Source organism: Ciona intestinalis, chromosome 4, assembly GCF_000224145.3.
Source record: "Ciona intestinalis chromosome 4, KH, whole genome shotgun sequence".
Lineage (NCBI taxonomy): Eukaryota > Metazoa > Chordata > Ascidiacea > Phlebobranchia > Cionidae > Ciona > Ciona intestinalis.
In genome coordinates, this window is record NC_020169.2 from 5,159,117 (window position 1) to 5,185,234 (window position 26,118).

At 36.5% G+C, this 26,118-nt stretch overlaps 3 protein-coding genes and 1 long non-coding RNA gene across 5 annotated transcripts; all 4 read left to right on the forward strand.

Annotated features, from left to right (window-relative positions):
* Window positions 1–866: 866 nt before the first annotated feature.
* On the forward strand, window positions 867–5,129 carry LOC100187204 (calsequestrin-2). The gene is made up of 11 exons (XM_002130628.4): window positions 867–1,121; window positions 1,470–1,566; window positions 1,891–1,996; window positions 2,136–2,220; window positions 2,553–2,653; window positions 2,810–2,918; window positions 2,987–3,060; window positions 3,354–3,536; window positions 3,828–3,983; window positions 4,240–4,314; window positions 4,533–5,129. Exons 1-11 carry the CDS (start codon window positions 1,079–1,081, stop codon window positions 4,812–4,814), a joined length of 1,311 nt encoding a protein of 436 aa, XP_002130664.1. The 5' UTR covers window positions 867–1,078; the 3' UTR covers window positions 4,815–5,129.
* Window positions 5,130–5,301: 172 nt separating this feature from the next.
* On the forward strand, window positions 5,302–12,450 carry LOC100184809 (V-type proton ATPase catalytic subunit A-like). Of its 2 annotated transcripts, none has more exons than XM_009860091.3 (15): window positions 5,302–5,477; window positions 5,863–5,991; window positions 6,283–6,357; window positions 6,578–6,717; window positions 7,133–7,270; window positions 7,464–7,615; window positions 7,912–8,074; window positions 8,289–8,397; window positions 8,658–8,727; window positions 9,024–9,191; window positions 9,530–9,679; window positions 10,136–10,253; window positions 10,528–10,622; window positions 10,976–11,255; window positions 12,043–12,450. In XM_009860091.3, the coding sequence occupies exons 1-14, from the start codon at window positions 5,390–5,392 to the stop codon at window positions 11,238–11,240; spliced, it is 1,860 nt and encodes a 619-aa protein (XP_009858393.1). In that variant the 5' UTR covers window positions 5,302–5,389; the 3' UTR covers window positions 11,241–11,255; window positions 12,043–12,450. The 2 variants fall into 2 exon arrangements, with proteins under 2 accessions (XP_009858393.1, XP_002130747.1); XM_002130711.5 differs by having other exon boundaries at window positions 5,303–5,477; window positions 12,129–12,450.
* Window positions 12,451–15,535: 3,085 nt separating this feature from the next.
* On the forward strand, window positions 15,536–21,472 carry LOC100182440 (gap junction gamma-1 protein). The gene is made up of 7 exons (XM_002130836.4): window positions 15,536–15,751; window positions 15,874–16,008; window positions 16,813–16,995; window positions 17,585–17,655; window positions 18,034–18,217; window positions 20,166–20,348; window positions 20,633–21,472. Exons 1-7 carry the CDS (start codon window positions 15,716–15,718, stop codon window positions 21,077–21,079), a joined length of 1,239 nt encoding a protein of 412 aa, XP_002130872.1. The 5' UTR covers window positions 15,536–15,715; the 3' UTR covers window positions 21,080–21,472.
* A 1,967-nt stretch (window positions 21,473–23,439) lies between these two features.
* LOC108949434 lies at window positions 23,440–24,994 on the forward strand. Its single transcript, XR_001974696.2, has 2 exons — window positions 23,440–23,847; window positions 24,337–24,994. It is a non-coding gene; the product is annotated as an uncharacterized LOC108949434 (long non-coding RNA).
* The last annotated feature ends 1,124 nt before the right edge of the window (window positions 24,995–26,118 follow it).

Here is a 26,118-nt window from a genome sequence, read left to right on the forward strand (position 1 = left end):
CTATGATGCAGGGTTTTGTTATAAAACAAGAATTCTAAAACGAGTTCAATTATTTGATTGACAGGTCAACTGTATCGGCATAGTTATGCTTGTGTTGTTTTCTTGTAATTGCTATAATAAGTAATATAAGCATTCAAGTGACAACATTTGAAGTTCAAAAGTTAAATTTAACATTTTTGTTAATTTTTGCGGCTTTTTGCCCATAATAGTGTAGTTCATTAGTACTTGGTGCCATGGCGTTCAACTACTATAAAAATACGTTAAAAGCAGCTGCAAAACCGCAGCAGATGGATTATTATCATAATATAATAGGTTGGGGGAAAATGGGACACATTTTCATTCTATTTTCTCACCCAATTTGGTAGTAAACAAATAAAATTCAAAGAAATATGAAATTAAATTCTCACGACTTCCATAAACCGCTGTTAGTTGTTTAAAAAACAATCAGGATATTTAAATATTATTTGCTAAAAGTGTCCCATTCTATACTATATACACACAAAGTTATAAAGTGCTTAGTATATGTTGTTTTTACGCCTTATAAAATTTATGTTGTTTTTACAGATGCCTAAAAGTGACTGCTGTTTATATTAACGTTAGAAGTGTTTGTTATTTATATAGATTAATCACAATGTTATTCTGATCTATTTTATGGGATTACTCATACCGGTATATATTTACACGGCACGATAAAGGGATTAGAGCCGTAATAATCACATTTCTATATGTCACACCTCTTCGGCGGGGCAAACAAGACATGCTGCTGTTCAAGGTGTTGCTTTTGACACGAAATCCAAGGTGTAGAAATTAACAAGTAATACGACTTGTACATTTCAAACGCTTGTCACGTATACCATGCTAAATCGATCTAGTCAATCTCATACCTAAACAGTTTAGCAGCTGTTTCGCGGTATTTAAGCCACGTCAACGGGCACTTTTAGACGATGAGCAGATAGACAAAGTTGTCGGGCACTTCTTGCAGATAAGTTATCAGTTGCACGACATTCGAATCTAGCGTGGTAACTGCTCACAGTTGGCTTGGAAAACTGTTGCAACAGAAGCTGGACGGAGCAAAGAGATGGAAAAGATTGGATTTCTGCTTCTTCTGTTGGTTCTTGCAGGTATTTTTTGTGTAAATGTATTTCAATAGTGCTTTGGGTTGTTGGTCACAAATTTTTACGACATTTCTGATTTGGCAAGAATGGGAACACAATTGCTTTATAATAATCGAGTGTTTGTGGTTGAGGACCAACAGTAATACACACAGACAATTTAAACGACGTAAGTAAGCGTAACTCGCCAATTTCCGTTGGCAAATAAGATGAAGTCCTTCTCGTGATGTGAGTATATCAAGTCCCTTGTGGATTCTAACCAAACTGCACCCTAACGACCTGTAATAGATGCTGAAGGTCGCCGTCCGCCCTTCATAATTTAGTGTAGCAGCAACAATAACCTTCTTTATTACACAGTAACGTTGACATCAGTGTTTGGCGAAAAAGGTTTAGAGTTCCCTTCGCATGACGGCAAAGACCGACTCATCAATTTGAGCAAAAAGAATTTTAACAGGTCAGTAATATTATCATGATTTAGTATATATACTATATACCAACATTTTCGCCCAGATGTATAAATTTTATAATCTTTACTGCGTTATTTCGCACTTTCTGTTTATCGGCATTTGAGCAAACCAAAAAAATGCCACTTTACCACTATAAGCGCCTTATAATTGGTAAATTAGGTTTATAACTATTGTTCTTTGAATAGTGTGTTTTACAACGTTTGTCTTTTATGTGTGTTAAATGAATATATTCCTATGTAGGTTATTTTACATATATACAAATGGAAGTTTGCTCCTAAAAAATGTCAACCAGCTATACTTTGTACAAGTAGGTTTCTAAAGAAGTTCGACATATTGGTCGTCTACTTCACTGTACCGCATGATGCAAACGATAAATATCTAGCCAAGCAATGGCAACTTACAGAGGAAATGCTGGAGGTAAATACCCACAATATTCAAATGCTTCAATATGCCAAACACAGCAGGCTCTAATGTATGCCAAGTGTTACTTTTCGGGACCCAACGACTTTTTGAGTATGAGCTTGCCTTGAGTTTTTATGCTTTCTATTATTTCCAGCTTGCAGCACAGATCACAGAAAGAGAGGGCGTCGGCTTTGGTGTCGTTGATCTTGAAAAAGACAAGAAACTCGCAGAAAAACTTGGTAACCATTTTTCCAAGTTAACTTCACTGCGTACAATCCTAGTAAACATTACAAAATGTTTACTAGTATTGAAAAAAAAGTTTACCCAAAGTTACATACCTCATAAGCGGGCACAAGGTGACTCATGAGCAGGCATCAGGTGTATGAACAGAACACCCGTGTTATATAACGAATATAGTTGCCCCGCCACGAGAGGATCGATGTCCTTTTTATTAATAACTGTTCACATTAAAACGCCTTGACTTTATATTTACGCTGTGTTATAGACAAAAAATCCCTGCCACATCAACCACTTTGGTAAATAATAATGTAATTCATATTTCTCGTTGCAGATAAAACCGAAGCTGGGGCAATCTATGCTTACAAGGCTGGCCACAGTGTGGAGTTTGATGGACAGCGGTCAACAGATGTTTTGGTGGAATTTGTACTCGAGGTGGGGCTCATATTATACAATATATTGGCATCTGCATTTTTCCCACTAGCTGTTTTTGCTATTTAAGTGTAACTGGCCGCATTTCACCATTTTCGCGACATTTTGCTAACATATACCGAATTCATTGTAACCTAAAGTCCTAAATTACCCTTGCAGCTGGACGAATACCCAGTGGAAGAAATTAATTCGAAAACTGAAGTGCAGGGCTTTCGTAGGGACGAATCCACTAAAGTTATCGGGTATTTTGAAAGCAACACAGCTTCAGGTAAATATAGCATTTCCCTCGTCACTCACAGAGTGTAAATAATTATCGAAACTTATATTTTATTTAAGGTTACGATGAATTCGTCGATGCAGCTCACGATTTTCAACCTGTTATTTCATTCTATGCTGTATTTCAAAAATTGGTAAGATTTTTTCTATGTTTTTAGTTTGTTTGTCTTTACATAGATATTGTTATGCGTAATTTATTTTCACATTCGTCTTAAAAATGATGTATAACATTTACATAACGTGCTCATGGATTTACGTGCTATAACTTTCGCCTAAATACCATCCTGGGTCGCATGGCGTACCATACCAATGGGACCTTACTCGTATATAGATTAGAATGGGCCTAAGGCGTTAGCTGCTCTGTAATAGCAATTTAACTGCTTTTAATGTATAAGCTTATATGAAAGTAATCAACCCATTGTTCCAGCTTGCCAGGCAGCTCGGGCTTACTGAACTCAATCAAGTCGATTTCTACGAGCCTTACATGAAGAAATCTATCGTCATACCAGGGGAAACTCCCCTAGACAACACCGTCATCGAGAAATTTGTTCAGGAGCACAAACGCGCCACCTTGCGAAAGCTGCGCACCATGGATATGTACGAAACTTGGGTAAGAAATACAAGAACTTGAATATTGACATGCGACTTTTAGTAGTTAAGTTAATAGGAGTTTCTAAAAGTACATTTTGCAATGTAATAGTGTATAGTAGGGTAGGGTAAGATAGGACATTTAGATATTATGTGCTAGGGATGTCCCATCTTACCCCACAGTACTATATACTACATGTGCAAAGTTTTTGCTGCACAGGACTATGTTATTCTTTTGTATTAAGTATTGTACATCGTTAAACATAATAGAAAACGAGTATGCGCACGTTAACTTATTCTGCCCACATTTTAGGAAGACGACATTAACGATATACACGTCGTTGCATTTGCCGACGAGACCGATCCAGAAGGCTTTGAATTTCTTCAGTTACTTAAAGAGATCGCTCATATTCATACAGATGATCCCAACCTTTCTATTGTGTGGATTGATCCCGATGATTTTACTTTGGTAGGTGAAAGGACTTAGCTATTTATAAACTCAGCGGTTCGAACAAACATAGGCTTTTACTTTTTGTAAAAATAACTATCCATTCAAATTTATTAGTTAAATTTGTTTATGAAACTAAAATATGTTTACCAATCTCTTTATATTGTTAGTCACACACTGGTGTAGTTAAGAAACAACATTGCGTAGACAGAATAAAAATGTTCTATACTGCCACCGTACCTTAGATATTTATATCAAGTTCTTTAAATGTATACAGCTTCATGATTACTGGGAACGAACCTTCGGAATCGACCTGAGTGAGCCACAGATCGGAATCGTGAACGTCACTGATGTAAGATTGTTTGAACTGATATTTTTTGCACTGTAATTTATTTTAAATATAATGAAAACTCTGACTTTCCTTATGAGAGCTTCTGTTCATAACTAATAATTAGAAAAGTTCATTTAAATTGGTATATTTTGATCTCTATTTAAATTTGGAAATAAACCATGCCATTACAATGCGTAGGTATAGGCATGCACCTATTCTAAAGCTTTGTTGGGTTTTAGGCGGACAGTTTGTGGATGGAACGACGAAAGTCCCGTCTTCCCACAATGGCTGAGCTTGAAAAGTGGATCTCAGATGTTCTCTCCGGGAAGATCAACACGGAGGACGATGATGACGACTTCAACCTTGATGATGCAGAAGAAGACGATGACGACACTGATGGTGATGACTCAGATTCAAAAGATGGCGGTGCTGATAATGATGACGACGATGATGACGATGATGACGAGCCAGAAGTAGTTACTGCGAAAGATATGAAAAAGAAAGTAAAACATGAGTTGTAAGACAACGGTTGGGCGGTAGAAGAGAAATTTGAGTGACGCTTATAGTGCTTCAGTTAGGGTTTGCTTTGGGTAAACCTATTCATGCTTTTTGGAAAATCATATTTAAATTTTATGTCATATTGCACCTATGTGTTACGTTAGAATCGAATAGGATACATTTGTTTTGTAAAACCAAAGCAAAACACGCACAAATACAGAAATGCATCACTATTTGATCATCTGGAGCTTTTATATTAATGATGTTTTGTTTACTTTAGCTTATTAATGTGATTAAGTGTGCCATATGGTTTAATAAATTGAAAAAACTAAATCGTCCCCAACTTTGTATATGATCTCTAAATTAGTCACGTGAATCTCATGACCGAGTAGTCGTTCCGCGCCATTGCGCACAGAGTGTAACGTTAATTTTGTAGTTTATCAACAATACCGGAATTTTAAGTTAAATTAATTAGACTTCGTTGCATTTAGTTTGTGTAGCCTGCAGGTTTTATACTCACAAAGTACTATTTGTGTTTAGATACTGTATAGGTATCGCATTTGGTTTTTAAAAGGTTTAGATTGTGAAACTGATAAACATGACCCAGGACTTCAGCAAACTGCCGAAGATACGCGATGCCGAGAAAGAGAGCATGTTAGGCACAGTTTTTGGTGTCTCTGGACCTGGTAAATAAACTAATCCGTCTGTGAAATGCATACTTTGTTACCTAAACTAAAAGTGAAACCCCAATTTTATACTGTGACTCTGTTTATATATGGAGAAGGATTCTTATACCTTCCTTCTCATGTTGCATTTGTAAACAATGTCTGTGCAGTGAATGGTTTTGTTTTGCATAACCTAAATTGTATGAATGTAGTGCCCAATATAACATGTTTCCAGGTTATATAATACGTCCTCAACATCTCATGTTATATCTGTATTATAAAACTGTTGTTTTCCGGCCATGTGAGGATAAAACAAGTTACATTCGTTCGTGTGGATTCCTTTATATGGACCAGAAACTTTAACTTGCTTGTCTTTATGGCGCTGAGTTACATATTTACATTTCAGTTGTCACTGCTCAGCATATGTCCGGTGCCGCCATGTACGAGCTTGTACGTGTTGGTCACTCTGAACTTGTGGGAGAAATTATTCGTTTGGATGGAGACAGGGCAACCATTCAAGTCTATGAAGAAACTTGTATCCTTATTTCTTACCTTATTATCAAGACTAGCTTTGCTGTTTTAAATTGTTAAATAATCGGTAGCTAATGTAAACAAATATTCTGTTACAAAGTTTGAAAATTTTAAAATATTTTTTGTCGAAAAAAACGAGTTGTGCTTGAAAATTGCCATACAATATTGAAATGATATTTAAGACTTACACACATATTAAAACCTTTGCAATTTTATGCCAATGTTAAATTAAAGCTTTATATCATATTAATTCAAACCCCAAAACCATTTTTTTTCCTAACGAATTTCTCTTCAGCTGGTGTAATTGTCGGCGATCCAGTATTACGAACAGGAAAACCCCTTTCTGTTGAATTGGGGCCTGGAATTTTAAGTAAGCAATAAAAGTTTAGATATTTAGTGTTTAGTTGTATGAATTTTTAGTTTTTACAGTGTTACAAGTTATTTATTTCCTGCTTTTACTGTTTTGTTTTGTATAGTTCAAAGACTCTAAACACACACCTGATTGTTTTTTGTTAGCAGTTTGATTTAATGTTAACCGTCTATATAACACATACAGTGGGCTATAGTTTTAAACCATTCCATTTCCACAGATAATATCTATGATGGTATTCAACGTCCTTTAAAAGATATTCAACAGATGACCAAATCTATTTACATTCCCCGTGGTATAAATACATATGCACTTGGTAGGGAAAGTCAGTGGGAGTTTGTCCCACTTAAAAGTTTCCAGGTATTTATTTAGGCTGCAATAATATGACATAGTATTTTTTATACTTTATGAAAAAGTTAAATAAAAATGGTTAGTTTCTGATATTTCTGTCTAAATTAAACAGGTTATGAAACTTTGGGATATTTTTTATTTCATCCAATCAGCCACAGACTGTTTATACTCACGCATAAATCTATTCATGAATAATAAATATGGAATTTTCTCCTTTTTTGTACCTATATAGTTGTTGCTATTGTAAAGTATTAGCTGTATCTATTATTTAAAAGCTATTGTATATCCTATTAAATGGGCTATTTGAAAGATTTTAAACACTTTTATTTTAATAATCCCTAATAGCTTAAAAAAAATATATTATATATATATATTATATGTCATATTTGAAATAAATATATGATTCCCAATTTGCATCTTCTAGGTTGGAAGTCACATAACAGGGGGAGATGTTTATGGTTTGGTGCAAGAGAACACTCTTATACAACATAGGTTGATGTTACCACCTAAAGCTCATGGTAGAATTACCTATGTTGCTGAACCAGGCAATTATAACGTGAATGTAAGTGTTGTGCTTGGCTTTCAATTTTTTGGGAAATTTAAGCTTTTTAAAGAAAAAATAAAGAAAAAACTGTTACCAGGTTTTGCATTATTAAAAATGTTCAATTACAAGTAGAAAAAAATAAATTAATTTTGTAAGCATATTAAAAAAATTTATTATGAAACCTACATTTGCTTGCTTTTCTTTCTCCCAGGACACAATATTGGAAGTTGACTTTGATGGTGAAGTAAAGAAATATTCCATGTTGCAAGTGTGGCCGGTACGTCAACCTCGTCCCTGCATCGAGAAGCTTCCATCAAATCATCCTCTATTGACTGGCCAACGTGTATTGGATGCCCTGTTTCCGTATGTTAATATTATATTTGTGCTAGTTGCTTGTTATAGGTGTATATCAATTGTTTTTTATGTTGGTGGCACCCCATGGGTGCTAGGGTTCAGAGTCAGACACCTATTTCTATGAAATAAATCACTATTTGTTAAAAGGTTTACTGATTTATGTAGCATAGAAAATTGTAGGGTAAACCTGCCTACCTTGCCACCCCAGGTTTGGCGCCTATGACCGCTTGCCCCATCTTTAGCTGTTCATAAGTTATAACCCCTCTGTTTTTTATGCTTGTTTTATAAACTTATTTTTTACCCAGAGCTGTTCAAGGTGGAACAACAGCCATACCTGGTGCCTTCGGTTGTGGCAAGACTGTCATATCTCAATCCTTGTCAAAGTTTTCCAACAGTGATGTGATTGTATATGTTGGGTGTGGAGAGCGTGGAAATGAGATGTCAGAAGTATTGCGTGATTTCCCAGAGGTTCGTGCTGCAATATTTACTGTTGTTTGAAAATTTTTAAACCCACATTATGACTTAATTGCCCCCCAAAAAATAATTAATTACATTTTCCGAAATGGTTGCTTTATACAGTGTAGAGAAAGTCTTGGCCTAAGTTTAGCTTATGTGTCACAATTTGACATTACAATTATCATTATAATACAATTTAAATAGTTTGTATTTCTCCATGCAACAGTTAACAGTTGAGTTGAACGGCAAGACTGAATCCATCATGAAGCGAACTACATTGGTAGCCAACACATCCAACATGCCTGTGGCTGCTAGAGAAGCTTCCATCTATACAGGTATTACATTAAGCCTTGTAAAATTTGTAAAGGATCTGGTGCTACAAAATTGTAACAGACAAAAATGCAGTCCAACCAATTCTAGAATAAAATAATATATATTCGGTATTTATTATATTTTTTTACACAAGAATCGATCAACTTCATGAGTACCAGATCAGAGTTTGATTCGCAGAGTTTGAGGCAGTTGTAAAATATGTGCTAACAGTTCGATTTTTATATTAAGTTTGTCAAAATGTTTAAATTCTGTTGTTTCACAGGAATTACATTATCTGAATACTTCCGAGACATGGGTTATAATGTTTCTATGATGGCTGATTCAACATCAAGGTAAGAGCGTATCTACACTTTGATAGTTAAATATTTCCAAATGAATCTGCATGCTTATTCTCATAAGATTGCTTAGTAAATCTCAACTAAACATCTGCCTTTTGATAATAAACCTCTGAACTACTGTTTAACATCATTGACTGTTATTTCCTTATCGTTAACATAAACTACTAATCGCAAAACATTTTCTATGTTTTCATTTTACAAATTCTTTTTTTTTTCATTGTAAAATTGCAAAATCTGTAAAAAATGCAAATTTATGAAAGAAATATGTAAAAAACCTTTCTACTTTACAGATGGGCTGAAGCTTTACGTGAAATTTCTGGTCGACTTGCAGAGATGCCGGCTGACTCTGGTTACCCTGCATACCTTGGTGCTCGCCTTGCTTCGTTCTATGAGAGAGCTGGTCGTGTTACTTGCCTTGGAAGTCCACTGAGGGAAGGGAGTGTTTCACTTGTTGGAGCGTAAGTTGAAATCTTTTCTTGTTGGGTAGAATATTTGTATTCTATATGGGTGAGGTCCTTGTGAACCTAGGAATCCAGATTTGGCCAACTACCCCAACATATTTGTATGAAAATCATCTACAGTTTGATTTTTAACACTAGTTTGTTCGTATTTATAAATGTACCAATTTTTAAATCCCCACATATTTTATCCACTGTTTTTTAAATTGCTTTTGTAGCTTAAAAAAATTGATTTTTTTGTTTGTTTTTTTCAAAATTGTCGATTTTTTATTTTTTTCGCCAAATCTCCAAATGTATTATTTTTTTGATTAAAATCTTACTAATTTGGTTTTATCCAGTGTATCGCCCCCTGGTGGTGACTTCTCCGACCCTGTGACATCAGCCACTCTTGGTATCGTCCAAGTTTTCTGGGGTTTGGATAAAAAGCTGGCTCAAAGGAAGCATTTCCCATCTGTCAACTGGCTTATCAGTTATTCCAATTATACAAGGTATGGAGTTTGATATTTTGTACACAATGAAAAAACATAGAAATGTTTTCTATTTCTATTCTATATGGGTGAGGTCCTTGTCCAGAGGCCTAGGATTTAGGCCAGATTATCTAATTTAAGACTATTAAGGGTGTATACCAAACGATATTACTACTCTAATGCTCTAAGACTAAGTATTTGCACCATAAAAATAATCATGGGGTCACCTGACAATCTGACATGCTTTATTGGATGTTAGTCAATGCTTAAACACTGGGTGTTGGAAACTCCGGTCTTACTTTTTGATTGTTCAGACCGTTTTACGTTTTTGTTTACACAATTTTTTTTCTCTTTTTTTCAACCTAAACATAGTTGGGAAACAGCCACAGCCTGTCGGTCTAATAGACCAAAGCATTTGACCGGTTTCTGACTATTCTCACCATATATTCGTTCCGAATTAATCCTCATGCACACCAGATCGCTCGACGAGTTCTATGAGAAGAACTTCCCAGATTTTGTTCCTCTTCGAACCAAAGTAAAGGAGATCCTCCAGGAGGAGGAAGAATTATCTGAGATTGTGCAACTTGTGGGAAAGGTGGGAAGATATTGCTGATTAAAAATTATGTTTAATAACATATTTAAAGGTGCAAGTGCAATGGTATAATCTAATAGGTTCCTGGGGCCGTGTATATGTTTTCATGTGTGTTTACAATTCTGAAAAGTAAAGTCATTTTTAAGTACATATACTTCGTATTGTAATAGGTGTATTAATTAAATGGATATACAATTAACAAATTGAGATAATTTAAAGGTATTTTGTAAAAACTGTAGTAAATTGAGTAGTATGAAATATATCTGATTTATTTCAGAGTTCTTTGGCTGAAACTGACAAAATTACTCTTGAAGTCGCAAAACTGATTAAAGATGATTTTCTGCAACAGAATGGATTTTCTGCTTATGACAGGTGAGGAAAAATATCTCCTAAATATGGATTTTGACAAAGCTGGAGTTTACACTAACTGTTCAAGTGGTGTGGTGTTTGAATGTGCCTATTTACTTAAATTGACATTTATCTGAATAAATGCAATTTAATTATTCTCGCATGATGTGCCAATGAATGTTTTGATAACGCAGGTGTTCTGTTTTCTACACCTCCGAGTTACCACATGTTACTACAAGTATGGAAGACAATTTAAACAATGCATTTCGACCATTGGGTTGAGGCAGTTTTTGTTGGCTTAGGCTTTTACCAAACATCGTTACGTTAATCCCAATCGTTACATTAATTTTCTAAAACATAAATTTTTTTCCATGTAGGTACTGCCCGTTCTACAAGACAGTAGGCATGGTGCGTAACATGATCGGGTTCTACGACATGGCTAAGAGCTCCGTGGAGTCGACGGCTCAATCCGATAACAAGGTCACGTGGTCTGTGATCCGAGAGAGCCTCGGTGACGTCATGTACCGTTTATCATCAATGAAATTCAAGGATCCTGTGAAAGACGGCGAAGCAAATATTAAGAAGGACTATGAGCAACTGTACGATGACATGCAGACTGCTTTCAGAGGATTGGAAGAGTGAACATAGTGTATGAAGGTAATGTTTTTATTTGGTTTATGGTCGCGCTTGTGTATGTGTTTATAAACTTAATTGCAGTGTTATGCGTTAAAAAAGTTTAGCACAGAAAAGGCTTTGAGCTATAGTTTAGTTTTATTCCCTAAAACATAAAAAAACTAACAAAAATTTTTAAAAACGAATATATACGCTATTTTCACTCATATACACCGTTCACTTGAGGTCGCTAGCGTGCTGCTTAAACATTTTTTGAATTTCGTTTCAACCAATGAGGTCATATATATCGGGAATCGAATCAAATCGCGTCCATCTCGTTTTCCACGACTGGAAAGCGGACGGTCGTGGTTTAAATGTATCGGCCAATATTAATTAAGCTGTCGTATCCTACCTTCAGTTACTTTGCTGTATTGACTGTGTAGTGCCCATGTTGATGTAAATCATATAAGGTTCCTGGTAACATATACGGTTACATGACGCAATGCGGGTTTATGGATCGGTATTATACCACGATAATGTGGTTTGCTATATATTTACGTTGTACGCTTTTTTATCAAAAATTTTAAGTTTTGTCCAGTATATTATTTTTAAACCCAATTTTTTGTTATTAATCTAAAGTTATTAGAAATTTAGTAAATTTTAAACAGATCAAAATTTGAATTGTTATGCTAAATTTGTAATTTAATATTTATACAGAGAAAATATATATAGTTAAAGGGTAATTCAGACTAGCCAGTATTATTTATGCAACTAAAGTATAGAAAATGCCACAGCCAGCAGGAAAGACATTCATTTCTCGTCTTGATTACAGCGTTTTTCAACAAGATTACAGCGTTTTTTAACATTCGATTTAACCTGCGATTCCAGCAAAATACAAATTCAAATCTTCTATTCCAGACAAAGATATCTCCAAATCAACTTCGTGCAATAAACTTCATGATCACAAGATACTTGCAAGGAACTTATGATCGCTTTGGATTCTTTGTATTTCATCATCGCAGATATTTATGTCACTAATTATATTTCGTCTAGTTGCAAATTAAAAATGGTACCACGAATTTACTCGAACGTTACTTGAATAATTCTCCGTCTTTTGCTCCCTTAAATTAATTAGAATATTTGTGGACTTTTAGTCTGTAATGAACTGTTACTAGTGGCGAGTGTTTTTTTGTACCGTGTCATATTATGTGGAGAGTCGAAATATAGACGATCAACTAAATGCTTTGTCTTTTTGTATAAAGATAAGTTCTATGGTAAGGTGGGGTAAGATGGGTATAACTAACCCATAATGCCCCATTTTCCTAATCGTGTTTTTAACAATTAACAGCGGTCTTTATCGGTCGTGAGAAGGATACGACTAACAAAATCTGTATTTTTTTTCCGGGCGACAATGAGAATGAAAACATCACAACCTTACCCCTCTGCTATATTTAAAAACAGCTTAACACTCTTAAAGTCATATTTTACATTTATATTCTTGCGGTGGTCAGTAAGCGAAATGCGTTTTATTGCAAAAATATATTGCTAGCAGTAAGTTGTCAACACCAATATCTAGTATGGTCGGATAATACTTGCAATTTTTATTGTGCATCACTAAATGCACCTCTCCCAGCAGTCTAGTTTTCATTTAATCAGTTGCTTTTGGCCAAAGTAGAATTAATCATTTCCTCTTGATCAAATAAGTATCTGCTGCACGACAGTGTTACTTAATGGACTGAACAAATCAAAGCTGCGTCCCTGCAATTCCATTTCTGTAGATTGGTTGGTGTGTGGTCTGATAATAACCGCGCCCGCTAAACATATATAGTAGGGTGGGAAAAGACGGGACGCTTTTAGCGTATTATCCAAATAATCTGATCGTATTTGAAACAAGTACCAACGGTTTATGTGAGTCGTCAGGATATAGTATTATAACTGCTTGAATGTTTTTTTAATACCAAATGAGTTGAGAAAATAAAATAAAAAAGAGATAAAATAGATAAAATCATTGATTGTATTTTACAAAAAAATATGAGGCGTCTGTGGTACAGTTTAGTTTTAGCAAGATGCTTTTTCCACTTTACATTTAAAATACTGTGGGCACAAACTTGACTGTTTGCAAATCGCGCGCTGTATTTTCCGTAAGTTTGAAAAACATACAGCCCTATACAGAGACATCATTCATAAACTTGACTGGTTTAAGTGGTCGGTCAGTTTATCAATACATTTGTGGGCGCGTCTGGTCGAGGTCCTCTTATCATGGTGTGGAATTCTGGACCTCATCGACGCTTGTCCAAATAGCCCTTGTTGTTCTGTTCAATCGAACTGGCCAAAGCGGCCTGTAGTTCATTTGACTGGAGTTTTATTGACACTTACAGATATAGGGTCTATCTGGATAGTATTCGCAGTTGAGTACGTTTTTTCCCCAACAGAACAAAAGATATGATAGAGTTAGTTAGTTTAATAAAATTTAGTGTTCAAATTTAAAAACGAAGCGAATAAGATTATTAAGATTCGGTATTACTTAGAATTAATAAGATAGATTTAATAGATTGCTTAGCGGGTTATAATTTGCCTGCGCTACCTGATATAAGTTAGTATTGCTGACAGCAAAATCTGCATTTAGCAATAATAAGCCTAATGTTAATATTCGAAAAGCCTTTTTAATTTGTGTAATCAATAGTACGCCCACAACAGTTCTCCACCGCAAATCAAATTTTGAAATGTTCTTGGGGCCATTATTGGACATCGATTGACCCCAGCAAGCATTGCAGCGCATTCATCTACGTACTTTAACTTGTCGAGGTAGCCAGTGGTATAAATTGCTTTTACCTGCTGCCGGTTGCGAAGTCACCGAAGCCTATATAGTGATACACTTGTTGGTCGATACAGTTTATCGGGACTGGAGTAGACTTCAAGCGGAGGCCGTCTTGCTGTCTTTGTGGATCACTGCGCCTATAATTGAATTTAGCTTGAATTGTATCGATTTCAGTACACCATTTCATCCAAATTAAGATCGGTAGTTCTTTATTCAATAGCACCTCGAAGTTTTGTAACTCAATTTGGGGGGAGGCAAAAAGGTCAGGCAAAAATAGAGCTCCAACATTTAAAGTTTAAACCCCGCAAGTACGCCTTTATCTATGCGGACGTAAAAAAGAACAGCCGTTAAAAACCCACGCTTGAACCATGTATTGAACTAAGCGGGTTTTGGTTACGAAGATGGAATATTCTTGTTGGCGCTGTATTATCCGATTACTTGCTCGTTTACGCGCATTTTAGGGCATTTAGCGGTAATGGGAATAAGGAATACGCGAGTGGAATTGGAGCCAGCGCTTATAGAAACCTGTAGTGGCATGGTGGCGCGTCCGGCCGAACACAAACGACAATTCGGCAATCAACCGTGGTTGCTTATAAATAATTCAGTCTGCCACTCGATCGAAACAGACGGGGAGACTGCGAAACATAATCGTCAAAATAATAATGACGAACACACGTTGTTAGGTGCTTCTCCCGCGAGGCTTTATTGGAGTTACAATAGTGACGAGTCGTGACCAATCAGCGGTCTACGATTCAAAATAGGCGTATTCGAAGGAGGAATTTTAAATTTAGGAAATGTCAGTTTAATTCTATAGAATAGCTACAGTTGCCAAGGTGATTACAACAAGTGCTTATATAAGGAAGTCTATGAGAAAGAGTAGCCGCGGGAAAGATGTCGCTACAACGGAGTTTTCCTAAAAACAAACTTAGGTGATTACTTAAATTAAAAATGTTTCCAGGCAGCAGCTAATTTTCAGACTTATTTAGATTTATTTACATGCGATGAAGCGTCGTAGATTTATTTACATGCGATGAAACGTCGTAAGTTTTGTTCATAAATAATTTACATCTTAGACAACTCCCAATACACCGACACGTTAACCTATGCAGTCGCCAGCAGCAACAAATAGATACCGTTTTAGTTGTACGCGGTTTGTGGTTCTGCGCAATACACTTCGATTGCAAACGTCGATTTATCGATACATAACGTAACGCCGTTCCTGCCCTTTTTCGCCGCCTGACGCGCCTGCTCCCACAGAATCAATGGCGAACCCTTTCGTACGATTGCTTCTGACACAGAACTATTTATTCCAGTAACCGCTGGGCTGGTTTGTCACAATCAGTTTATTTAATGCCCCCAATAGGTCAGTCGTGTACCACACCATAGTAGATCAGTATAACCAGTAGCTACGAGCAGCCGGTCGTACAAGAGGTAATTACTCCGTGTACGTGAGGCAGTACGTCAAGCTAATGGCTCATTAGAATAGGCACTTACAAGTATTGCTCTTGCAGATTGATGGTTAGACGAAATACACTTGCATTTGCACAGTACAGGTTACCTTACCAACCCGAATACTACCAAGACGAATTTCTTAAATCCCGCGAGGAAATATTAAATACCTGAAGAACCCACATTCGAACAGAGCAGGAGACAGTTATATTCCAGCAGGGCAGAATTTTGAGCAAACATGTCCTGGCACTTCGTAGAACGTTGGTTACAAAAGGTAAGAACTCGTTCTGAAAATGGAAATGGCAATATATATATATATATTTATTTTATATATTTATATATATTTTTGAATATATTTTCTGGTAATATATTTTTATTCACTAAAAAAAAATTCAGGTCAACCAACATTCGACCCTCATTGGAAAGTTTTGGATCACTTTCCTTATCGTGTTTCGAATCGTGGTTGTGTCCAGTGTGGGTGATCGTGTGTATTCGGACGAGCAAAGCGAGTTTAAATGTAATTCAATGCAGGTACAGAAATACATTTACTCTAATATGATTTGGTGATACTTTCAGTTTCGTATAAGTTTTTGTTTCTTTTTTTGTTTTAAAAATGGTGATTTTAGATTAAATAAATTAAAAGAAAACTGAGGCCAATGCTTTTATTTGTTTTTTTTTAAATTGGCGTTGGATTTAAACATTTCATCTAATCATTAGCATATTTCTATATTTGAAAGGATCGTGTAGGGGTGTAGGGCATACGTGTAGCATCTGCAGTAGTATGACTGGATTAAACTAGCCATTACTAACCGTTACCGTCACAGATATAATGGCGCGCATCGTAATCTGCCAGTTAATAATGTATTGAATACCTACAGTGGCCATGGTTTTCCTGTATAATAGATCCCCATGCTATTTTTACCCATAAAGTCATATACGTATACAGCTGTGGTAGTTGTCGGATTATTACGATTTGGTTGGAGCGATTCGAATGGTAATAAGGCACGTAGTAATGTTTTATTAATGACTGGGGACCCGGAATTCGTTCCCGTAACAACTAATTAAGCAATGTCATTTTCGTTTGTACACTTGCTATAACAATATACTCGTTAGGCCTGAATACATATAAACTAAACGTAATTGTTACCGCAGCTAGACGCCGCGCCAGACTTAAAGCTTAATTACAGTTGAATAAAAATTGTTCACACACGTTTGGGACTGTTTTGATGGCAAATATCTATTAGGTCTTACAAAATTTATTCCCTAATAAGTTGTCGAACAGTTTTTCTTTTTCTGGTTTGTAGTTTTCATTTATGTATTATATTTGTGTTCCAGGTTGGGTGTCCAAATTTATGTTTCAACAAGTTTTCTCCGATATCCCACATTCGATTCTGGTCGTTTCAAATCATCATGGTGACTACGCCTTCAATCGTGTTCATGGTGTATTCGGCTCATCAGATAAAAAAGAAACCGCCCAACAAGGAAAAATCTTCGGTCACTGGTCCCACCCCGTCACCGGTAAGTTTTAAATTAAATTTCGCGTAAAAACTTTTCGGCAGTTTGATTGACGTAAATATTAAAAGAAAATTCCGTGACCGAAAGGTGAAATCACATCAAAATAATTCAGTTTGGTCCAAACGCTTCCGCGGCGTTGTTACACCTGCGTTTTAATATGACTCACTCTGAGTTCATTTCGTGCAAGTTGCGTTGGAACTTTGGCGCTTTTCCTTAATTAAATTAAACGTGATCAGCTAAAAGCTTTCCAATCAATGGGGAGTGTTGTGCAATCTTGCGCCTCCCTAATGTGTCACCAAGCATATCGATCTTTTTCTACTGCCGGGAATACCTGGCTAAGTTTTAAAATAACGCAGACGAACGCAATCAGAGAACCGACAAGGTTCCGAAGCTTTAAATCACCGGTAGGCTGTCGCTATCAAGCTTTCCCCTGGGCATATACGCACTCATTAACATATGAAGTCGTTCGCAGCATAGAAAAGTTACAGCGCGCAACGCATTTTGTATTATTGATTGTACCTAGTTGAATTCCCGTGCTCATTGACTCTCACAACAAACTGTTTAAACTTTGAACATAAATATGTTTCTGCAGACCAAAAAAGCAGAGACTGCTGCTGAAGCTATACAGCTCGAAGAGGAAGATGAGAAAAAGAAAAGAAAAAAGTAACTTCGGTTTTTATAAACTTGTTGTAAAATTTAAACCGTTTTACAAGTTCCTGGACCTGCACCGCCGTAGAAGTTCTACTGCTATCCCAACAGTAAAACTACTTAAAAACTACTAAAATGTGTCCCAACAGTAAAACTAGTTAAAAATGTTGAAACGATATAAAACGGGGACTAAATTTGGATCGCTATGTTCATTGGATTAAGAGTTAAATTTTTTTAATGTGTGTCAAGTTTTTGTGCGAGTGACTTATGGGTTTAGTTGGAACAAAATACGGAATATTTCTAGCAATGTAAACGCATGCAATAGGTGTATAAACAATAGTATACCATTTAACGAAAGGGAAATAATTTGACAATATGGCGAACATATTACAGATCAACTATGCGGCCTACGTCACTGGCAAACACGAATGAACAGCAAGACTCCAGGAAATTACGTCAATCTGTAATCCAGGAGATGTTTGGGGAAGAAAAGGCGGCTTTTTCTCAGCATTATGTCCTCTATACTTCTTCCGTACTGATGAGAACTTTAGTGGAGATTCTATTTATTGTACTTCAGGTGAATGGGTCATTTTTACTTTGGTTGGGAGTATACTTTTTATTACTGTAGGCCACTTATACGTTGTCATACGCACGTAGTAATACATTTAATCGACACCATTTTGTAAAAATGCGGATATACTGGCTACGTCCAGCGCATAAGTTAAATGCAGCCGAATATGGGACACATTTCTTCTATTTTCTCGTCCCATTATTCAGTAAACAAAGAACATTCAAAGAACTATAAAACCATACTCTCACGACTACCATAGACGGTTGTTAATTGTTTAAAACTCGATCAGGATATTTGGATATTATTTGCTAAGGGTGTCCTGTGTTACCGTATTCTACTATATATATATGACACTATCTGTTTATGCATAACGTCGTGAAATTTCGATTGCTAAAACAAGCAATGGTATACCATGCAGCTTTTACTTTGATAGTTGTTGTAAGGCGTACTTTTTGAGTTATAATCGATAAAACAAATAAAACGGATACCACGCAACTGCTGTACAGTCTCTGGTTCCCCATCCCGGGTACCCAGGAGTGCTGTATAAAACAAGCGTTCTACACACGCTATGGAAAAAGCAATTACAGCCTAATGCTATAACTTGGTAAACGGAAAACCTAATTGCCCCCTTGATGTTCATGCTACAACAGCTCGTGTTTTCCTGCTTGTCTCATTACGGTTTACAATAGAGAAAGTATAGTAGGGTGGGGGAAGATGGGACACCTTTTGCACATAATATCCAGATATCCTGATCGTGTTTTAAACAACTAACAACGGTCTATGAAACTCGTGGGGACATAGTTTCATATTTCTTTGAATGTTCTTTGTTTACTACTATATGGGACGAGAAAATAGAGTTAAAATGTGTTCCATCTTCCCCCATCCTACTGTAGCCTATATACTACAGGTCGTATGTAAATACGCACAATAGTTTTCAGCAGAAAAAGGTGGTAGTAAAATTAGGTTAAATATTATATTCGCGCATCTTTTAATACCATTAGATAACATGCAATTGATTTTATTAAGCTGTATTAAACTGAATGCATTTTGCATTTACTGCTATTATAAAAATCTGCTTATAAGATTAGAACACGAAGAAGATTATTGATTTTTAAATCCCTCTTTATATCACAACGGTATAAGTCAACTAATCGACTGATCGACCGAAATATTATCATTCTGTTGCTACGACTGCTAAAGTCTCGGCGGTATAGAGTCAAGTGCTCTTATAGATAGCGTTACTGCTATGCACACACGATTATATGCATGGATGTATTTATTTATTTTATGCAATTTCCTGTTAATCGTAGGTGATGATCTAAATCCCAAATCCACCAAATCGATTGATTTTAATCTTACTATCAAAGGGGAAGATGGGACACTTGTTGTTTTTTTTCTGGTCCCTTATTTGGGTACTAAACAAAGAATATTAAATAAATTATAAATCCGTTTTCTTACGTCTCCCATAGACCGTTGTTAATTTTATAAAACGTTATAAGAAATTTTAAATATAATATGCTAAAGGTGTCTCGTCCTCCCCCGCCCTACTATATCATTTTATATACAGACTTTTTTACTACACTAAATGGCACGAGAGAATAAAAAACAATTTCTAACCCAACCCGCTTATATATTATTATAGTAGGGTGGGGGGAGATGGGACACCTTTTCAATCTATTTACTTCTCCAAGTTGGTAGTAAACAAACATCCAACGATTTTTTATAAAACATTATCCTCACGGCTTCCATAGACCGTTGTTAATTGTTTAATACACGATCAGAATATTTGGTTATTATGTGTCAAAGGTGTCTCATCTTCCCCCACCCCACTATACTATTGTTTTAAAAATAATACTTACATATAGTATATACACTACTGCCACAAACAAAACACAAGTTAGTTTAATATTTAAAACTTTTACTAACCACCCTATAACTCGTTTGTATTTTTTAGTATCGTCTCTTTGGATTCCGAGTATCAGAGCTCTACAAATGTACTGGCGACCCTTGTCCCAACATAGTGGATTGTTTTGTATCCAGACCGATGGAGAAGACTATATTTCTTTGGTTTATGTTTGTGATAGCCGTTATATGCCTTGCTCTAAACGTCGGTGAAATGTATTATCTCTTATGGCAGGTATGTGTTTCGTATTTTAAAGTAATGGGTTAAATCTGACCAGAATCTCAGGATCGAACAAGAAGCTTACATAGAAAGTAGAATATTGATTTTTTTAATTTCGAAGCAGTTTTGAGGGAAACTCTTTTATTTTAGTGCGGAGACGTTTAATTTAGAATAATTATTTTGTTAATTTTATTAACTTTAACATAACTTTAACAATTTGCAGTTATGCCTTTTCCAGGTATTTCAAGCACAAACATATGTCGTAGCATTTTTATTTCAGTTTATTTGTCATTTTCTAGTTCGGTGTTCGTCGTTCACGATTGGAGAGGAAACGAAAGCGTTATCGCCGCAGCACAATCTCTGAAGTCAGAGGCGCCAATCTAGCAGACGCTGAAATTCTAGATGGCGGCGTTTTTCCCGTCCCAGGGGCGCCACCACCCGACTACCGTGGAGCGATGAACTATCCAGACGTGGACGCTATTGAGTTGGTCCCGACAACAGGCATTGCTGCTGGCACTACAGGCCTTGCGATGTCTTTTAGTTTAGACGACGCCATGTTGCCTGAACATTTGAACACCTCCAGGTACCCTACAGGTTACGGACCGACAACCAGCGCCGGAGGGTCATCAAGAAGCAACAACAACGCTTACCCCGTACCCGTTGAAGTATCAGCGGACCAACCATACATGGCAAACCCGAGGAACGGCGTCAAAGGGAAACCGAACGACTATTATGACTATGTTTGAACGTAGCATTAGCAAACACAATAAGCGAAATAGAGTTCCGATATTTCCTATCACTGTATTAAACATAATCACTGAATGTAAGCAAATTGAGGATGTGATGATAAAACATCCTCTTGTTTACTGACAGCAACTCGTCTCCCACGTTCTTCAAGTTCCACATATAATAAGAAGCAGAAGATTTAAGACATTTAAATATAAATCATATCACCGATGTACTATCTCGCTTATCATATATTTGAGGGCATTGTTATACAATGATGGAAGTTATTGTGTCCATTTGTGCTCCAAATTACACGTACTGACACGAAGCTGTGTGTTTCTTAAAAATTATTCCTAAGTTTTTTCCGGCGCCAATTTTTATTTAGATTTCATAAGTCCCAATGAAGAATTTCAGCAAATGTAAATACAGCTTATTGTGAAAAGTAATACTACACACGGATATAACATACTCAAACAGTACGTTGTAAAATATTTTACGCACATCGGATCGATTTTAAAATTTATCCAAAATTCGCGACTTTCTTTTAATTTAATTAGTACCTCATAGTCAAATCGTCATAATCATATACTTACCACTCAGTCACAATTAAAACGACTTTCTCTCTCTATGGGAAAGCGCAATGCTGTTTAAACATTTAAAAATAACTAAATTTAGCCACACGTTGGTAGTTCAACGTCTTGCATAATGTTTGCTTATGCCTGATGTAATATAAGACTTTCAGACGATAACTAAAAAACTTCAAAATCAATAAACGCGTGCTCTGTCCATTTGGCATCAGTTTTTTTGCTTTAAAATCGATATATTTAAACCCTATTTGCAGTGACTAAGATACCAGCAAAGTTAGTCGTATATACAACACAGAGAGGAATAAACACATCTAAGGTAATTATTGGCATTTAAAAGGGCTTTAATATTTTTACGATGTGCCTTTTGATTTCCGAATATTTAGTTTAAAACGATTTTGAACTGCAAATGTTTTTGCTTGTTTAAAACGTTAACAACCCCAAGTACACATACGTTTTTAATTTGTCTTTGGCAACAACTGCTTTGACCCCTTCGTTCTAAAAATATGCAGTAGACGATACGTGTGCGGTTTTTTCCAAATGTACAAGTGTCACCTGTCGACAGAGAACGCGGGAATCCTCCCAGACTTCGAATGTGAACGCTCCAGATGCTACAGCGTGTGAAACGGTACAAGATATTACGTCATGTGAGTGGGGTGTTATATATAGAGGTGTTTCTCACTACATATACCTTTTACATTTTATTTCGTATGCATTTTTCACGAGTGGTGGGTTGTGCGGGAAATGCGCGACAGTCGTGCGGTTTTTGAACGGAAAGGCGTAATAGTGGTCTATAAGTGGACGTGTTTTAGCACTGGGCTGCGACTGAAGCTGATATGGCTTGTAGCTCAGCATTTGATGCTTATTACGTTTGATCTGTTTCGCCAGCAGGTATCTGTGAAAACGTTGTCCGCGTGTGGCAGATGTTATTCTATTGATTTTAATAGGGGGACGCGCCAGATGCCGAAAACGAGGGAAACAGTGAATATGAAAATATATAATTTGTATAAATAGACCTGTACATCAACACAGGGAACAGAGACAAAACATCGAAAGTAAAAACATCTTTGTTTCCGATTTCCCGATACAAATACGAAAATAGGTTGGGAAAATAAAAACCTACTTTAAGGTAAACAAAACTTTGTTTACTAGTCGCCATTCCTTCTTTGATGCCTGGGGTATATTGACCAGCCTTTTATAGACGTTGTAGTTCGCAAAAACCAGCCACAGGATTACGCAACCTGTTCCAAAAACGTTCCCGCCTTTTTGCAAAGTGGGCGCATGTTTACCGCACACGAAGAGAGAGACGTTATTAAATTTCGAATTAAGCAATTGCTTCGGTTCTTCTATAATAAGATCAGCGGAAACAAGATGATTATTGGAAATGTGTTGCTTTTCCATCGCCGGTACACGGTTAAAATTGATCAAGGTATCGAAAATCTATACAGCGCCAGTGGCACCGTATGTTCAGTATGTTACCCAGAGCCGCCAACCTTCGTTGGGCAGATGGCTCGGTAGGTATAGATGACCGAAATAAAGAGGCTTGGTTAACCCCTCACTTTCATTTCCTATGTATAGCTTCAAGCAGGTAGTAGCTCAACCCCGCAAATGTCCGCTAAGTTTTAAGGCGTGCACAATAACGTGTGCTATAGACCAAGCAAACTTTGTAGGGCATGGGCGCGCGCGCATAGTGTGTGTGTTGACACCCATTTGTTAAATTTCTTGGCTGCGAATATGACTCATATGACTCATCCTAATGTGCTGACTTTCGTTTTCGGACGTTTGGTGACCGTGCCTTATAATCTCCAGAAAGTATTTATAATTTATAACATTTCGATCGGAGTACTCCAACGCTGGGGTGAAAGGAAGAACGAGTAAGCATCTGCCCCAACACAACCGGTCGATTCCCGCGTCCCATGAGGTTTTTGTCCGATCAGGATCGATGCTCGGCTATACAGCTGGAAAACGCGGAGCCTGCGAGTGAAATTAGAAATGCGGACCTCATAGTTGCTGACCGTGCATAACATACGTTTGTTTTCAGATCTCGAGCAGTATAGGAGTCAAAGCCTATAAGGTAGCGCACTAAAAAGCTGAAATATTTTGTCAAGTTTTATACAAACTTCTATCAACATGAGTTTACGTCATTCGAGTACGGTTTCAAAGAAGCGGAAGCCGCTGAAGCGAAATCTCCAAGCTGAGAAAAGGTACTGTTTGAATATTTTATCTTCTAACTTTACATATTACGACTTGGTTTTGTATATTATAGTTTTTATTAGCGTGTGGTGTATATATTTATTTTACTTAACTAATGCCACGGCCTACTAGAGATACGGCCTGATAATTCACATTTTACGTTTGAAATTAGAAGGCCTATTATACGTCACAACCATCATTATTATCCCATTGTTATCCATTGTTTGGGTGCAAACATATCAGCATAGTATACAGTTTAATTTATCTCTAGTAGGCCGTGCTAATGCGTATCTTTTTTAGTCATTGGGTTAGAGTAAGCAAGTCTACAATGAAATACTTCAAATAAATATGTCTAATTTAATCTGCTGGTATTAAGTATAATAGCGTGTGTTAAAGTTAAGACAAGTGGTTTAATTTCCATAAAGTGGCATTAAAAATATATCTGTTTTTTTGAGTTATTGAATTTTTGCTAGATTTAAAAAAAAAAATTTTCACTCTAGAAAACGAAGTCGTATGGTTGCTCTGCATGTCGCGTTTGCTCGTCTCCGCCGCCTCTTGCCCCCAACCAACCCACCAAAGAATCGGATGAGTGAAATTGAAATCCTACAGCAGACTTTAAGATATATAATCTTTCTAAACCGAATGTTATGCAAGTAAGGCGTACAGTTACCGGGAACTTACTGTACAGTGGACAAAACCCTGGGTGGGGAGAACTCTGAATCGCCCACAAACACTTCCAGTCAAACACGGCAATATGTTTTCTTATTTTGCGAACTTATTATCAGTATAAACCAGGATCGGTGCAATAAAGTTCTTGCGTTTGCAAATGTTTTGTAGGGTGGGGAAGATGGGACACCTTTACATTTTATTTACTCATTTTATTTGATGGTAAACAAAGAACATTTAAAGAATTATAAAACTGTATCCTCACGACTCCAATAGACCGTTGTTAATTGTTCAAAACACGAACAGGAAACCTAGATAACAAGTGCTAAAGGTGTCCCATCTTACCCTACAGTACTGTATATAATATTTTCTTGTCAACAGTTTCTTGCTTGTTTATATAAAGTGCCACTTGAGATAATGTCCGATACAATCTTATTGTTGTGATGTAAAAACATCGTGTACGGAATAAATAAAACACCTCGTTTCTCTTTTCATGTGTATGGAAGTTAAGAATATTTTATAAGCCATGAATGAGACACGGACAGGACATCACGGACACGAAACTAGGACAAAATATTGGAGACAGAACTACACGCCCCGGAAAAAATGACCCATATTACCACGAATATTTTTGCATGATCACTGCCCACGAATATTTTTTTGCATGTTCACTGCCCACGAATATTTTTAGCAAGTTCACTGCCCACGAATACTTTTTTGCATGTTCACTGCCCACGAATATTTTTTTGCATGATCACCGCCCACGAATATTTTTTTGCATGTTCACTGCCCACGAATATTTTTAGCAAGTTCACTGCCCACGAATACTTTTTTGCATGTTCACTGCCCACGAATATTTTTTTGCATGATCACCGCCCACGAATATTTTTTTGCATGATCACCGTCCACGAATTTTTTTTGGAATGTTCACCGCCCACAAATATTTTTTTCAAGTTCACTGCCCACGAATATTTTTTGCATGTTCACTGCCCACGAATATTTTTTTGCATGTTGTTCGCCCACGAATATTTTTTGCATGTTCACCGCCCACGAATATTTTTTTGCATGTTCAACGCCCACGAATATTTTTTGCATGTTCACCGCCCACAAATATTTTTTTGAATGTTCACTGCCCACGAATATTTTTTGCATGTTCACTGCCCACGAATATTTTTTGCATGTTCACTGCCAACGAATATTTTTTTGCATGTTCACCGCCCACGCATTTTTTTGAAATGTTCACCGCCCACAAATATGTTTTACAAGTTCACTGCCCACGAATATTTTTTGCATGTTCACTGCCAACGAATATTTTTTTGCAAGTTCACCGCCCACGCATTTTTTTGGCATGTTCGCCGCCCACAAATATTTTTTACAATGTTCACTGCCCACGAATATTTTTTGCATGTTAACCGCCCACAAATATTTTTTTGAATGTTCACTGCCCACGAATATTTTTTGCATGTTCACCGCCCACGAATATTTTTTTGCATGTTCACCGCCCACAAATATTTTTTTGAATGTTCACTGCCCACGAATATTTTTTGCATGTTCACCGCCCACAAATATTTTTTTGAATGTTCACTGCCCACGAATATTTTTTTGCATGTTCACTG